General features: G+C 39.3%; 1 protein-coding gene across 2 annotated transcripts in view; it reads right to left on the reverse strand.

Annotated features, from left to right (window-relative positions):
• The window catches only part of stag1a (stromal antigen 1a), a 38,060-nt gene that overhangs the window by 5,599 nt on the left and 15,600 nt on the right, over positions 1-16,861 (reverse strand). For both annotated transcript variants that reach the window (XM_005926059.2, XM_042222390.1), the window contains 19 exons: positions 7,174-7,369; positions 6,574-6,694; positions 6,212-6,367; positions 5,962-6,058; positions 5,799-5,875; positions 5,352-5,556; positions 4,853-5,004; positions 4,659-4,732; positions 4,444-4,567; positions 4,169-4,267; positions 3,927-4,006; positions 3,411-3,518; positions 3,205-3,319; positions 2,957-3,074; positions 2,617-2,720; positions 1,470-1,562; positions 836-1,129; positions 668-738; positions 239-407 (listed from right to left, as the gene is read on the reverse strand). In XM_005926059.2, the coding sequence (XP_005926121.1) occupies positions 239-407; positions 668-738; positions 836-1,129; positions 1,470-1,562; positions 2,617-2,720; positions 2,957-3,074; positions 3,205-3,319; positions 3,411-3,518; positions 3,927-4,006; positions 4,169-4,267; positions 4,444-4,567; positions 4,659-4,732; positions 4,853-5,004; positions 5,352-5,556; positions 5,799-5,875; positions 5,962-6,058; positions 6,212-6,367; positions 6,574-6,694; positions 7,174-7,202 (2,286 nt within the window). In that variant the 5' untranslated portion in view covers positions 7,203-7,369. The remainder of the gene's footprint in view (positions 1-238; positions 408-667; positions 739-835; positions 1,130-1,469; positions 1,563-2,616; positions 2,721-2,956; positions 3,075-3,204; positions 3,320-3,410; positions 3,519-3,926; positions 4,007-4,168; positions 4,268-4,443; positions 4,568-4,658; positions 4,733-4,852; positions 5,005-5,351; positions 5,557-5,798; positions 5,876-5,961; positions 6,059-6,211; positions 6,368-6,573; positions 6,695-7,173; positions 7,370-16,861) is intronic.

Below are 16,861 nucleotides of genomic sequence, written 5' to 3' on the forward strand. Positions count from 1 at the left end.
TGGTAAGGTGTTTAAGTGTTAAATGAGACAGATTTGGGGTGAGTCCCAGACTGAGGACTGGGGCTGTCTGACAGTGAGATGGATTTCTACACTAAGCCACCCCGCTCTGCAGAAATACAGATAAGCTCTTGTCCCTCTGGGCCACTGATGCTTAGACATGGCAGCATTCACTCTGAGCCACTGACCAATGATAAAGCTAAACTCTGAGTGCGGTCTGTTAGTGAGGCCGGTTGAGCACCTTGCTGGGAACCCCCTCTGTGATCTTGACCAGCTGCCACAGGATGGAGTAGTGGGAGCACTGCAGGGCTTGGACAGCTATCTGCTCTGGCATGGAGCCCTGCTCGATGCCCGCTTTCAGCAGCCGGTAGCAATTCCCAAACAAATCCCATCGTGTCAAATCATGGGCACTGAAGGAGAAAACGAGAAGAGCACACACTGAAATGATCACATTTATTTGGTGGAAAATTTCTTCCAAAACACTGAATGAATGAATGAATGAATAATAATTCTTACAATACAAAAATGCGAACTAAATGTCTCCCTACAGATTTACACAAACCTTATCTGGTATGCTAAGCTAATAATCTCAGATTCTGTAATGATTGTCAGCCAAAGTAACCAATGATAATAATCCATATTTTTATCTTGAAACAGCTGCAGATCATACTTGTGGAAGGCTGTGAGTCGCTTGAGTGTAGATAACACATTGTAGATATCGTCATCGTCTGCCTCCTCAGCCTGCAATAACCAACATCTGTTAGTATACAAGACTCAAATGGGCACAAATAGTGCCCGGTTTCTAATAGTCTACCCAGCCAGCTACTTTGCCCGATACCTCTTGCAGCAGCTCTTCGACCGAGTGTGCAAAACGATCGGTCATCTCGTCAATAAGCTGTGATCGGGCAATGTCCACACGGTTCATGATGGTGTACTCTTCAGAGCAGAGGATGCTATATGTCTTGCTGCAGGCCTCAAGCACATCGGCCTCTATGTGCTTCTCCACAACCAGACGGATCTGCTTTAATAAGGCGTCCAAGTGCTTCTCCATACGCCCAGCGCTGTACACGTCCAGGTCAAAGTACTGGGGGATTTGCAGCAGGTTGGCTACCTTCTCTGAGTCTGCCTGGTACTTTGGGCAAAGTAACGGAGAGATGAGAATTAAATAAAGATGACAAAAAAAAAAATAGTGTATGAGAGAAAAAAAGTTACAAAACTAGCACAGAAGGACTAAAACGGGAAAGAAAGACCCATCAATCAGCATGCAACGCTTGGCTTCTGTTTCTCAGTGAAATAGTAAGTGACATTTTACACATATAGCCAGCAGACTTAAGAGATTGAGGGCGCAAAGTATTCAGCAGCAATTCTCACAAGCAGATCATTTATTTTGACAAACTGATCGGTCTTCTAGCCAGGTCATTTATCACTGGTCTCTCCCTTGATGGCCATGGGCAAGCTAAGAAAAGCCTTACCTTGGACAACAGCATGGGTAAAGCCATGATGAAGTGCTCTGTCAGTTTGTTCTTATCATCTATCTGGGTCTTCCTCTCCTTTGCTGTCAGCACCTGGACAAAAAAATAAATATATATATATATGTATACACACACAAACACACCCACACACATCAATGATTCTTTTGTTGGGACCAAAAACTGAATTATTTTCCCCTCTTCATATGACCAAAAAAGGTACTAATGAGTAGGAAAATTCTTACTATTTCTGTGTTTAACAACATAACATATTCACATAACGTCTTGCTAAAATTATTTGCTGTAGTTTTATGCACATAATTACATATTTTTAAAAAAAATCTGAAATAGTGGAGAACAACAAAAGTTCAATACAACAGAATCAAAAGTACAGATGAGCACATTAACACAGACTCTGGTAAATAAGGTGGCTGCTTTTACACTTAAGTATAATACATCATCACATTTCAGATCACAGTGAATTCCCCTTCAACATGCCCACTTGGCAGGTACAGTCATGTGAAAAAGCAGGTTTTTACAGGACTCCATACAGTCCTGTGAAACCCTAAGTTCACTTTGTGATACAAAAGCTTGTAGAAACACTTTTAGCAGCTGTAATTTGAAGCAATCATTTTCTGTGGGGGAATTTTGCCCCACGTGTCTTTACGATCTTTATTCAGTTCATTAACGTTTGCGGGTATTTCTTTATGCACAGCTTTCTTGAGATCCTGCCACAGGATTTCATTCAAGTTGAGGTGTAGACGTCTTTACATATTGTGTTGTCGATTTTTGCCTGTGATGTACTTCTAGAGTTGCAATTTTTGAAATCTCTCTGAGATTTGAATGCTGTGACCTTGGGATGAATTTTCTGGAATGTCCAATCCTGTGAGGACTGCAGCAGCGTTAACACACACCTCATATTCTCCAGACCAGCAAACTACCAGATGTTCAGCTTTTATAGATGTGCTCAAACTTGCTGATGACCCATTAATCAAGTGGATCTGATTAATAGCACCTGGCTCGTACTCTCCCCGTTAACTCATATGGAAGCAGTAAAGGTTATCACATGACTGTATAAGGTTTCATCTGCAACATTCAAAGTGAATACTCTGAGTGTTTCTGGAGTATGATATGTGTATACTTTACACACCCGTTTGCCAGTGCCTCTGCCAACAGGTGGGTGTGCCTCTGCTGCCTGTCGGATGGTGCACACCATCAGCTCTATCAGCGCACTCTCCTGCCTGTCAGACAACACTACAGGGAAAAACAGAAGACGTTTGAGCAGAGGAGAGACAAAGACACAGGAAACAAAAGAGAAACCGAATGACAGCAAAGGTCGGAAACAGAGAAAAGGATTAAGGGAGCGAAGAGTTTCAGGGAACAAGATTTTATTACATCATCTCGTCTCTCTGGTTCTCAGCGGTTGTATTTTATTTGATTCAGCTTCTCCCAAAGGAAATAAGATCAGTGTGAAATACTGTGTGTCTTACTCTCTTCTCCCTGCACGGGCTCCTCCAGCAGCAGTTCAGTCATACACTCCCAGTCTTTCAGCAACTCTTGAGAGCTTTCCCACAGAGAGTCGACAAGGTAAGCTGCATGCTCGTGGAGCTACACACAAAATCACATTGAAAGAGACTTCAATCTGCAGGCATCATTCTGGAACTACTTTGTGTTTGTGAGTGCCCAACATCTAAAACACACAGTATGCTGATAAGATGTGTGTTTTCATGAGCGTTACCTCACTCTCCAAAAAGAACAGCACTAGCATACGGATGAGATTCCCATTGGGACTGCTCCTCCCTCTGCGTTTAGCCAGCGCTTCTTCTGCTTGCGGGTCATGGCGACTGAATAATCTGTCAGCGAGTGAGAAACAGACAGAATAAGAGTTTTACAAATTGAAGACTAACAATGTTATTACACCATAAATGCCCTAATTAGACTCACTTTCTGTGAAGAAACTCTCCAGCAGCAACAGCGACCGGCCGGTGAGCAGAGTACACCAGGTGGTACACATTCTCACAGTCCTCGTTGGACAAAGCATCTTCACTGCCCCTGCAGCAGACAATTTGCACACAGGTTAATCAAGTTTAAATCAATCAGAGCTGGTTGTGAGAACAATATTAAACACGGGATATAACTGAAAACGCCCAGAGGATGAAAGCAATAATTAAAAATTAACAAAATATTGCATATAAAAAGAAGTCAAAGGAAATAGCAATCAAAAACTATTAAACTAGTTCACAGTAAACTACCAAATCTATTTGTGAGTGTGACTGAGATCCTCTCCTCAGCTAAAGTAACCCAGGAACTGAGTGTTCAGTACATGATAATCCTCGTCTTAAGCATGTGATGATAGCCAAAATATAATCTTATGCTAAAATGCTGACCAGAATCTAAAAAGAAAAAAAGAGTTTCATATGTAGGCATGCAAAAATACAGAGAAAGATCAAAGCTACTCACTGCAGAATGAGTGTGACCAATCTAATGGCCTCTACAGCCACGTCATACTCCTTATCCAGTGTCATTGATACTATTCGGTCCTGCCAAAACAGATAAAGTTGAGCAGAGAAACAACTGCAGAGAACTAGAATAAATAAGGAGAAACAAAAGAGAATTCAGAAAACTAAAAAAAAATCTAAACACTGCCCATGTCTACTGTGGAGCTATAAGAAAGCAGCCTCAGTTCTCGCTGCTAGCATTACCTTGAAGCGGTTAGTGAAAAGCTCTAGTTTGGGGAACAGTTCTCGGTTTGTGTACAGGTTCTGCAGAGCCTTCAGGCACTTCAGACGCACTTCTCCTTGCTAGAAAAAAAACAAATAAATTGGTTCAAGCAGGCCAAACATCTTAAATAAAATCCTGCTGTGGTGGACTACACATCTACCATTCTGTATCTGTGAAAATATCATTCATCCCCTTACATTAAATCCAGTGGTAAATATCAGCCAAGGGTTGTACAAAAACTCCTAAATTTGCTTACTCTATCATGTAGAGTCCAACCAACATATTTTAGGTAACTATCATTAAGAAATGCGTCGCTGTACATCTTCATCCACACGCCGATTTCCTCAATACAGATGGCCCGAATTTCAGCGATCGCATCCCTACAAAGTAAGAAAAACAGAATCACCAAAATACTTTCAATATTGCTCTTAAATCCTCATCACTAAGGAAGGGAACATTTAGAGTGTGTACCTGTAACGATGCACAAAGATGCCCTTGAAGATGGAGTTCATCATGTTCTCTATTTCATCTTGGTTTTCCTGGAGCTGTACAAGAAAAACTCAAAGTTAAACACTCGGATTTACAGCTAAGTAGTACCACACAACCACCTATGATAATCTCAGACACTTAAAAAGTAAATCCTGTGATATCGAACCCAAACCCACCTCCTTCCTCTTCTGTAGCAGCAGTTCCAGCTTCTCGTTGGCACGTTTGCCAGCTATCTTGTTCCTCTCAGCCTCGTACTGTCTCTGGGTGTTGTCCTGGTGAATGCTCAGGTTCAGCGCTACATTTACCAGTGCTGTCATCAGCTTCATTGCTATGGAGAGATAACAGCATTCAAAACCTTTAGACATTTCGTCCTAGGAAATACACTTTCAATCTACCTAACAAAAGTGTGCACAAGTCCAGATTAAGCTGTGCAATGTCAAGCAGCAGAAAGTTAATAAATAACTGTTAGTACAAGACACAAAACAGACCTCGACGCAGCAAATTATTAGTTGTTTTTCTGTCTTTATCACCACAACGAGCTTATTTTGATCGGTGCTAAGCAAACGTAATTATTATTATCTCCCACTGTAATATTACTTGTGTTATCAGCCCATGTGGAGGTATTTTTGGAACAATTACTGCTTGCAGTTCAAACAAATATCATGTTGTTGGTACCCGCCAACGTGGAGGTGTGCCTGAAGGCTCGCACTTGAGAGTCAGACAGTCCAGTGAGGAGGGAGATCACAGTGTCCATCATGTACTCATCATAGATGATGCTATACTGACACTGACGGATCAAAACGCTGATAAATTCGCAGAAGTTGTAACGGAACTTTTTCCACATAGGTCCTGGCATGGTGAGAGGATAATCCCCACTATCCTGTTGAAAAAAGACAAAAACAAATAACAGACAGATTACAGTTATTTTAACTTCTTGTTCTTTATTTTTTTTGCTCAACTGAAACACGATACAACAATAAACTGATTTGAGCTGTCAGTTCGATATCATCAAATTTGTCCACACGTCTTCAACAGAGTGTAATATATGTGCATAACTAAATAATAGCACGCTCACAGCTATTTAAATCATGTTAATTTCTGCTTATTTTAGCAGACAATTACCTCATCAAACTCCTCGGTCATCTTACGGATGATCTCTGCATTCTGCATGTTCCTGAACATCTCAATCCTCACGGTGCCTGGTTACAACAAAAAACAGCAGATTTGGTAGTCTTGTCTATAATGCATGCACACAGGATGACAGATTTAAGTAAAACATGCCTACCTTTGCAACCTGAGCACTGGATGAAAAAATTGATCAGGTCTAGCAGCGCCAAGTCTCTGTCCTGTTTATATGACTCAATCCACTCATCCACTACTGACTGTATACAGAAAATAATAATCAAATGACAAAGACAGTGAGAAACATAAATTTACAAAGCTTCAAACAGATATAATACATTATAATATCTGATTACATACTTAAATATTTTATTTAAACTGGTGCTTATGAAATCAAACCTGTGTTCACTGACCTGCATGGCACTCTTTCCCAATTTGACCACTTCAAATAGAGTGACTGGGTCTCCCCCATCTCCGTTATGTTGAGCCACACCGTTGGCTTTCCCTCGCCCTCTGGCCACACTCATAGTCTTGTCTGTTGGCGACTTCCGTGGCTTCTTATTGGATGTCTGAAATCAGGGAAATGTCAGTTAAAGAAACCGTTGTATGTACACCCATCCCCAAACACAGACTTGCACACAATGGGAAATATAACAGCTTCTTCCTACACCACTCATCACACACTTCAAAACCACCAGGCACAATCAGAGACATGCATTGTCTGTTAACCAGATTTTTTTCCACAAGTTTCCCCTTTCTTAACAAACTCTTGTACCGGTGCTTGTTTGCCGGGTCTCCCTCTCTTCTTTTTTCCTTTCATCTCTGGATCTTCCATCTCACTTATGCTCATACTTATTCCCACAGTGTCTGTTGCCCCAGACTCATTGGATGAGTCCCTGAAAGAGCAAATCACAAATGCATTTCATTCATTAGCATTTAATGATTGTATTCATTAGTCAAATTAAATATTCAATTCCACTGACAGGCAAACAAATGAATTGGGTGAGTTAAAAACAAACAAAAAAACCCCACTAATGCACTTGTCACTTTGAGTTTAGAACACTATAAAGGTCAATCAAAAACATGTCTTCCCAAAGATCGTTTTAAAGTAGCATCCAGTCCTACAAATATCTTTCATCAGCTACAGGAAACAAACCTTTAAGGCCAAATGTGATAAAACATGGAATCTAAAAGAAATCATTATTCACTTCCAGGCCAGGTAGCCTAAAAAAATCTAAAACAATTACTCTTGTATTCTTTTAAATTAGCCTGATTCTGGATGAGTGGATGATGAATGGATAAAATAACCAATTAAAAAAACAAATTTAATGCTGGATTGTTGCCAAACTGACAGTTGCCCTTTATAAAAACTCACTGCAGGACAGGGAGCTCTGAGGTGATCATCCTGGTCAGTAGGGGGACTGATGACCCGTGCAATTCTTCTTATGGGTCTCTTCAGGTGTGACGGAGGTGGTACAATATGACAAAACTGGTTGGAGGGAAGGGGGGGTGATCTGGAAGGTCAGAGAGGAGAGGCTCCAGGACGGACTGAAGTTAACTTTCTTCAGCTCCTGAAAAGAAAGAGAAAGAAAGATTTATTATGATTATAGTTGTAATACAGATTTGATAACCTGTTAACCAGTAATCGCTATTAATGACAGACATTCTGGTGTAGATATACAAATACATATATGCAACATTCAGGCATTATTCAAGGGTAGCTCTCACAATACTGATGAGGTCCTAAAGTGATTGCTTCATTCAGTTATGATTCATTAAATAGAACCGGGATCTAAATGGTTTGAATATTAAATCACTGAATACTATTATACGATGTCTAAGTGCTCATTGTCCAAAAAGAGTCAACTATAAAATGTCACTGAATCCTGAGAGAGGCTGTTCAATCACTTGCTGTGGAAAATGAGCTGTCAGTGTGGAAACGGGGAGAGGAAGACACCAACTGGTCAACTTGAGAACAACAACAGCAAAATCTCAAGTTGGGTGGAAAAGATTTGTACACAGTGCTGTTGTCAAACAATTTAACCACAACCCACTGACACTTAAAGAATGAGCATTTCATTAATTTAGTGGACATCTTCTACTGACTTAAGAAAAGCTCAGCTCAAAACTTTATAAACTCCTAAATTCTGTGAGTTATGTTAAAAACACTGCAGAAACATGATGCATTACCCTCTAGTTAAAGAAAAATGGTCTTTTGACAAAAGCTGGGGAAAGTATGATGTCAAATAAAATATGGCAGAAATTGGAAAAAAAAAAACCCTCTGGGATTCAGTGAATGATGGAGATAAACAAATAATCCAAAAATGCTTTTCATTTCATTTTCATGAGCTGGCAGCTAAGCTAGATCCTCATTCAGAAGAAAGGCAGCTAAGTGAATTATAACATTATTTGTTGACCTGTTCATATGCTAATGAGAGCAAAGAGCAGAGGGTGAGCAATACCACTGTCAACCTGAAGAGGCAGTATGATCCACAAAGTCCTCTGCCCAGCATCTATCTCCAGACTGCCTGACTGTGTTTAAACTGGGAAAAGTGGGTTGAGAAAAATCAACTGACACTCATTTAAGTCACAGCTCAGTTCCAATCTAGTTCAGTTAATCTACAGAGTGTTTTAGTGATGTATTTTCCTTAGAGTGTGTGTGAACGCATACATGTGTGTTTGAAAGTAGGTCTGGGCAACAGTAGGGGGCAGGCTAAGAGAGTGTGTATTTAAATACTGTCTTCCACACAGTGTTTGTACTGTGGAATAGCATGGGCAGGAGAGCCCCCTTTTTCCCCATGATGAACTACACACGCATACACACACACTGATCTGAACAAACTGTACAACTGCAAGAAACAGACCAGCTGATTTAGATCAGCCAAATAAGGATTTTAATAATGTGTAACCCTCCAAGTAGCTTAATTAGCTGCAAAATATAATACACATAGTAACACTTCAAAAGACAGCAGTGAGCAAAGCCTTTTAACAGCTGGGAATTTACATGCACATTTGCATGCACATAAGCTTTTAATTGATTCTGGCCTTCTGCGTTCCTGCTGCACAGGCGCAGAACAGCAAAACAAAAGAAGCCTAATTCTGTTCATATCATTGTGCATATAAATTACCTGAACGTTTTTTTGCACGCAAACGCTGAAAAAAATCTAGATAAGCAAATCCTGTAAAAGTAAATTTATAATTAATGTGCAAAAGTCAGATGCTGCATGCAAATACAAAAAAGGAGTACTTATAAACTTACAAAATAGTAAATGTTTCCTCTCCATAGATTTAAATAGCATAAAATGATTTAAATTAATATGTATTCGATATACTTGCATGCACATAAGCTTTCAACTGATAGAATGGAATAGTATAAAATGATCTGTATTCATGTGTACGCGCTGTAATGGGGCAGCTGTACCTCAGAAGGTAGCGCAGGTCATCTACTGAACGGAAGGTCAGTGGTTCAATCCCTGTCCAGTCTGCAAATATCCTTGGACTAGATACTAAACCCAGTTGTTCTCCCATGCAGCCAATGAATGTGTGTGAATGAGGTATGTTGTGTAAAGTGCTTTAAGTGCTCTGGGAGAGTAGAAAAGCACTACATAAGGATCAATACACTTACCATGTGAATTTCTGTCTATGCGGACAGCAACAGATATGTGATTTTCAATGTTTTAACAGTTAATTGCTGAATTTTCAGAAACAGATTGCACGTAATTGCCAACTTGACCCTATTTAATTGCTGATGTCATACTAACTCCATCTTATGGCAACATTTATGACAGTGTTGGTATGTACGACAACTCAACATCAAAAAAGAACTTAAGAGTACGACTTTATCTTGTTATATACTTTGCAGGTGAAAATAAATACATGTTATATGAATACTCAGCATATCACTAAATGTTAAAAATCACATTATATTGTGAGTATTGTAAGTATTGTGATAACCTCATGTCATGGGCTGTCTGGCGATCTCCACCTATAATCTTTAGCATTAGGTATGAAGTGCTTGAAGGTTTCAAGTGGAATAATGCAAAAAATAAGCTGTGAGCAAAATAAAAACGGAACCCCACCATTTATGGGCATGTGGGAGGTGTATGACAGTAAATCTGACGGTAATTGACAGGGCACTGACCAAAGACGGTGGCGTTAATGAGTTGTTATTTAATTTAGCGCAATCATCTTGAGTGACTTTAATTTGCAGATTAATCTCAATACAACACTTCACATCATTCAGAGTGCCAGCTGAAGCCGAAAATAATCAAAACGCTGATGTGCACCGCAAAGGCTATTTTTCACTTGAGACTTGTAATCAGTGGAACTAAATATAGCTTATTATTACCAAGGGATCACAAAATGTAGCGAGGTAACAGCTCTGCAGCCACATCCAGACTGACAGAGCATAGAAGAAAGAAGGCAGGACTGCTCTTATGTAACTTCACCGCTGCCCCACCCAACAACTCTCCCCTCTAGAGTCGGAGACGCCAACCCCACCTCCACCTCAGTCCCTCTGAATTTCACAGACTGTTATGTCTCAGCTGTTAGTTCTTCTTCTTCTTTTTTTTTTTTTTTCAAACCCCAAAATGCTTTTCCTTCCCTTTCATCATCAGATTATCTTCCTCCGAAGGGACAGAAGCCAACTTCATTTGAATCAATCCTCTTGTCATGTTTTTTCTCAGTGAGCTATACAGTCAGGAAGAGGAAAAGTATGTGTGTGTGTGTGTGTGTGTGTGTGTGTGTGTGTGTGTGTGTGTGTGTGTGTGTGTGTGTTACTGAGAGCTGGGAGCCTGCCTGACCCACTATCGACCAACAACTAAATAATCCTCAATGCACATTGGCTCCTCAATTTCTCTGCACTCTGTCTCTCACACCCGCACAAACACAGATGCACCCAAGAGTGCAGACACTTCAACAGTAGACTATGAATAATTTGCAGCGAGTCTCCTCAACTACTCTGTTTTGGAGGACGCGAAAGAAGCTGCCAACAGCATCCCGCCCTCTCTCTCTCTCCTGAAATCCACTTAGACAATAAATGTATAAATGTACGCAGCATGAACTGTTATGAGTATTTTTTCCATTGCAGGCTAACTACAGGGAGATAGTGGCACTGATTAGTCCCATGACGCTTGGTGTTCTGCAAACATCACTTAGCCACCACATTATAACCAGCTGCCTGATAAGGTCCTCTGTGGGGGTGTTGCAAACCATATGAAGATGTTGCCAAGGGGATTTTTTTTTTTTTTTGAGGTGAAGCTTAAACGGATTTAAGCCATTTACTCATTAAATGATTGTCCTTGCTTGGAATAGACTTGGTAGTTACTAGCCACTTCAAATCGACCTGCAATTCTGACCCAGCCATAACAGCCATGCAAGATAACAGTGACGTCTCCTTTCAAAATGCATTACGTATGAACAGCTTTGTTTTGATCTGTTGAGCATATATTAAACAGCTTCCAAAAATGGGGAAACTAGACATTTACAAATTTTCTAGGAGACCTTAAGTATTAGTGGTAAACTGGAAGATCATGGAATGGAAAAGTGGCCATATTTCCATTGCAGGACATCAGGACAGGTGAGAGGTGGTGCAAGGTCTACAGGACTGGACAGTACACAGGACAATGAAAACCTTAAATTGTAACCCCCCAACAACTGGGAAAAAATTGTTGCCAATTTTTTACTGTTCTTGTTTTGCAATAAACATAGTTCTTGTAATGAACTTTTGTAAGTATTTCCACACAATAACTTAAATATTACAATGTCTGACAATACTTTTGTTGAGGTTTTCAAAGTTGCTGCTTAGAAGTACCGAACAACCCTTACAGAGCTCCTGGACAAGGTGGTGGTCACCCTATAAGAATATGCTAGTTTAAAAACAATAAAAATTGACGTCATGGCAAACATGAACATCATGTATAATTATCGTAGAAGGAAAATAATAACAAAAACAAAACAAAACTACACACATGTAACATATTCAGGATGTAAGTATAGCCGCTAAAACCATAACGTAAAGACTTCTACTCCAGAGACAATTATGGTCTGTTAAGTGACTTTATCCTCAGTGTGTGCGCAACACTGTGTGTGTGTGTGTGTGAACTTATGAGCGAGTGTGAGACAGAAAGACAACGAGCGAGCATCTGAGAACCACTTAACATGCATGACATGTTCTCTAGGAGGCAGGCCGGCGTTGCTATAGCAACTAGTGTGGGTCATAAGCCCGGCGGTGATGGCATATTTGATTGGCTGCGTGGAGACAGGAGGGACCATAGTTAAGAGGGGAGAGCAGAATAGAACGGGACCAGTTACATATCCAGTGAGTGCTCCATGAAATCTGATTTAAAGACTATTTCAGCACTCTTCCAGTGTTGGTTAAAGTTGTTTTGATATTAGCCTCTCCCTCCCTGGGACATCTACTTTGAAGTACCCTCGCACACATAAAATAAGCTTGGCGTCTCCTTCCTCATGGGCAGCTTTCAGTCTCATTCATAATGCAGCAAAGACTTGGGCAAACGATTAAAAGTTTATTTTTGCACAGAGCAGACCACGCTGTAAATATGTGGATGTGGAAACCACAGCATGGCCTTACAATTCCTTATTAATAAAACTTTTAGGTTGATTTGGTGAGACTGCAATTTAAATGATTGGAAAAAATGCATGTGAAAAAAAAAACAATACAGCATATTTCTGACATCTAACTGGGTTTTTTGTATGATCTCGGTGCCTGAAGCCATACGCCCTCTCCGAAGCACTCATGCATGTATTTTTCAAGTAGAGCCGTTTTCTCTGATAAGGCGCAGATAAACTGGCTTTCTACTCTGTCCAAACTGCTTGTAAGGATGTCCCTTCCACCTTACCAATATGAGATTAGCAGGATCTGTGTCCCACTGTTTCTGTAACTTACAAAAACAGACGATTTGCACAAAAAAAGGAACATAAAACACAACTACACCAAGTATAACAGATGCACAATTTAACCAGAAAACATACAGCCCATCCAGCGAGTGATGGGCTGAAATCATATTAGTATAATTTATAGAGTAATAAATCAATTCCAGTGCCAGAGACTACTACAGCGAGGAAAACCTTGACAGAGAAGCATCAATAAAGCTTCACAAAGCAGTTTTCTCCAAACTAATGTTTTTCGAGGTCACTTTTTACCTGCCTGTTGGGAAAGATTTTTATTTTTAATTAACACTTTTACTATGACCAATGTTACATAACATCAGAAGAGTGTCTTATGAACTACCATGACAACAGAAAGCTTATTATGTTCTTTGAAGAATTAACCTTTACATATTTTTCAGGTGAAATGTGGCTCAGTTCGACATCTGACAACAGTAAAAATATCATAAATGTCATTCTTTTAGAATGAAATTCGATTACCTTTCCCCCAAATACACAAAAACGGAAAAGATTAAAACATTTTATACTGTCATAAAAGGTGCTACAAATTTTTGTACAGTCAGCCTGTTCCAGGCTAAATTTGTATCTACTCAGACGGACTTTAAAGTTACTAGTTTGGGTCAAATCAAGAACAATCCTGAAACTGTACAGGTCATGCCTGTGTGTCTTTTTTAATGGGACCGTGTTGCTAGAGTTCAACTGACCGTGTCTCCACATCTGGCCAGGTTTCTATGGGGACAGGGACCAACTGGCCTTTGGGAATCTTTAAACAATAAAATGGTAAAACAACATAGGAGTGATCATACATGATGCACACAAGGAACAGATGGTGCTCTCACACATACTCTCTGTATTAGGGTGGCACAGTGGTGCAGGGGTTGGCAGCGTTAACTCACTGTAAGAAGTTTCCTGGTTTAAATCCTGACTGGCTGTTTTTAGGTAAACTCTGCATGTTCTCTCGATGCCCGCAAGGGTTTATGAATCCATTGTTAACACTTTGAGAGCTTAGAAAGACCAGAAAAGTGCTAAACAAATGCAAGAACTGTTAGCGCCTGCAGTGGATAACCAAATAAGCAAATAAGAATCTATTTATTCTGAGATCACTGACATTAAAACAGGATTTATAAAGAGGTTTTTGGGTGGGTGTCATAATATAATAAAGGCACTACAGCTGCCATTTCACTGAGTGTGAGAAACACGTGTCCAGGACATACACACACAGAAATTTTCCAACCACTGCTATGATTGCATAGATCACTTTTTAATGAATTGTTTTTAAGTGTCCTTTGTGTTTTCAGTGTCAATTAATATTAGCTAATGCTAGTATTGCTCATTACAGATGATCAAAATGAGGATTTTTATATGAGGCAGAAGTGAGAGTAGTGTTTAACAGTTGTAATCATTACATAATAAACCCAGGCAGCTTGCCATTTTCACTTACAATATGTGAATCATTATGGCGGTTATGTTTTCATGTCTTGGGTCATATTATTACACATCAGTAGATTTTCTCTAAAAACGAGTTTTGTGCGGCCTAAAACAAAGCCAAACAAAGCACTCTACCTGCTCGCTGAAGTGTTTTTAAGGGTTAATCATCCATGTATTAATGTTAGATGTGCTATTTATATATTCTAAATACATCTGTAGTTTAAAATTTGGTATAGACAGTTATGAGGGAACAGTTGGCCCATGCCCAAACTGGTAAAGGCCATACCGTGAAAGCATGACATATGAACAGCATGTAAGGGTTGAGGGAGAGAGAACTTGTCCTTCCATTTAACTGTTTTCTCCACAGCAACATAAAAGAGTGCAAGGCCAGTCTCTGTGTAGCTGGTAATGATTTGTAATAACTTGTTACAATGATCACTCAGCAGTGTGGATGACAGCACTTTTACCACCTGCGTATAAAATTTCCACACAAATGAAATGTAAATGTTAAATAAGTTCACATAAAATAGCTAAAAGAAAAAGTGCTTCCACTTAGCACACAGATAAACATCTGGTAGGAATCCTCCAGGGCTTAAAAGTAAAGGAAGCCAATGATGTGTCAGAAAATGCAGTTCCTCAAAAGGCCACTTGAGGCTTCAATGCGAGTCAACCCAGATGTTACAACAGAAATATGGCACTATTTTGCTCCATATATTAATTTGAGAAGCACTCACACTTCTCTAAATACAAAGGTTCTTTTCTGTTATGCACCAACTGTTCTATGATAATGATTTTCTCCGTTGCTCCTTTAAAGTATTTTCATAGAACCAAAAAAAAAAAATTGTTTTTCTTTACACTTTTAATTGTTTATGGGCCTTTAAAACCGTTTTTAACAGTTGGGTTCATCATTGCTTTTACCTCAACTGAGAGAGTCTAAATATTTCTCCAAAAACTTAAAGAAGCGTTACATACACCTTACTGCCACCGTGGTCCCTGCTGGGAGATTCTTCTGGCAGCTAAAACCTGCACTGTGTCTGCTATAATTGGCCATTATCTCCAGAGACATAGTGTGACAAGTTTCCAACACTCTAGGCTACAATGAGACTTAAAAAGCAAGACTGGATTCCTACTACTAACATCAGGAAGAAAGAAATAAAGGCTGGCTTGTCAGGCACTGCTCACTGCTCGTGAGCTGTGAGCAGTGCCTGAATATATAATATAACCAATATAATATAGCCAATATAACCAATCCAGCCTTGCATGCTATTTCTGTCTCTATGCTCAAAAATAAATAAATAAATAAATATATATATATATGTTCATGAGACTAGTCCACAAATGAATGTCCTGGAGGATTCACATACTGCTTTAATGTGGCATGGAGAACAAGTTGTTGAGTGAGCGGCTGAGGTCAATATTACAGTTTCTGAGATATTTCAGGGATTGAGGTGCAGGTTATTAACACATCTCGCATCTCGCTGGGCCCACTGATGAGAGAAATATGTCAATTTCACAAATAGGATTAGCATCACTGCAAACAAAGAAAGAACAGGTAATTTGTAGAATAGAACAGAATTTAAGTTAATTCAGTGATTAGAACAGAAAGCGATTCAAGGCATTTTGCAAGTCAATGGGGTTTAAATCTCACCTTAATTAAGATAAAACCTATAATACCCCCTCCCCCCCCTTTTTTTTTAAATCTTGGTTCTGTCACTTTAAATATACAGATGGAAGAAACAAAACAAAGTAAGTGGCTTGTCAAAGTACGAAGACATCCACAGGATTGCAGCAATGGAAAAAGTACTGTTACAGTTTATATTTTGGAGATGAGGTGAATGTTTGAATGAAGATTAGGCTGAAATTACTTTAAGGCACTGGAGCTCAACAAAATGCATTTTAAAATGGTTGTTGAGCTGACTGATTGCAATCACAATGTTTACGTTTCATGTTGACATGTGTTCACAGATTAAGCCCGGGCCATTAAATGATGTCAAACAACAATTTGAAAGGTACAGAGTATGAAGTTAAGAGTTCCTCTCTGGTTACTTCCCAGCTCATCCCATTTGAATCAGTTCATAATGGCTTAATTTCTCCTGACATAATCGGTATTCCTCGTGCTTCCAAAACCACACGTAGCTGACCAACAAGTAGAAAGCTCTGCAAAAGCTTAGACATTTCTTATAACCTGTTTGTCCTTACTGATTAAAAAAAATCCATTCATACTTGTACTTTCAAAAATGTACTTTCATGTACTTTTCAGTCATCTTTTAACATTTCAACTGCTATACTATTTATGAGTTAAATGTAAAACAGTTAATATGAACTATTATCAGGGCACCAGAACCTGAGTAAAATGCCTCTGCTATGGCTGTAAGAGAGCCGTCATCTATCAGCGAAGGCAAGAGCATTAAAACAGAATCTTTGTGTCATTAAGCAATTTCATCCACTAATATTAGAAACAATGATTGATATATATATATATATATATATATATATATATATATATATAATTCCAGCTCCATGAAATAAAAAAGCCGGACAAATGATGACCACAGACACTTCTAGATCAATTTTTAGACGCTCTTATGATGACAAGAGTGGACCAAGCCAATTAAAAAGACTCTTTTATTACCTCCGTTTTTGACCATGGCCTTCAACGAATCAAACTCACATCTACTTCTAAACAAACAAAAGTAAAAAGGTGCATTTAACATCACTTTAATAAA

This window comes from Haplochromis burtoni, unplaced genomic scaffold (genome assembly GCF_018398535.1).
Source record: "Haplochromis burtoni strain Fernald_Lab_line unplaced genomic scaffold, NCSU_Asbu1 Contig_85, whole genome shotgun sequence".
Lineage (NCBI taxonomy): Eukaryota > Metazoa > Chordata > Actinopteri > Cichliformes > Cichlidae > Haplochromis > Haplochromis burtoni.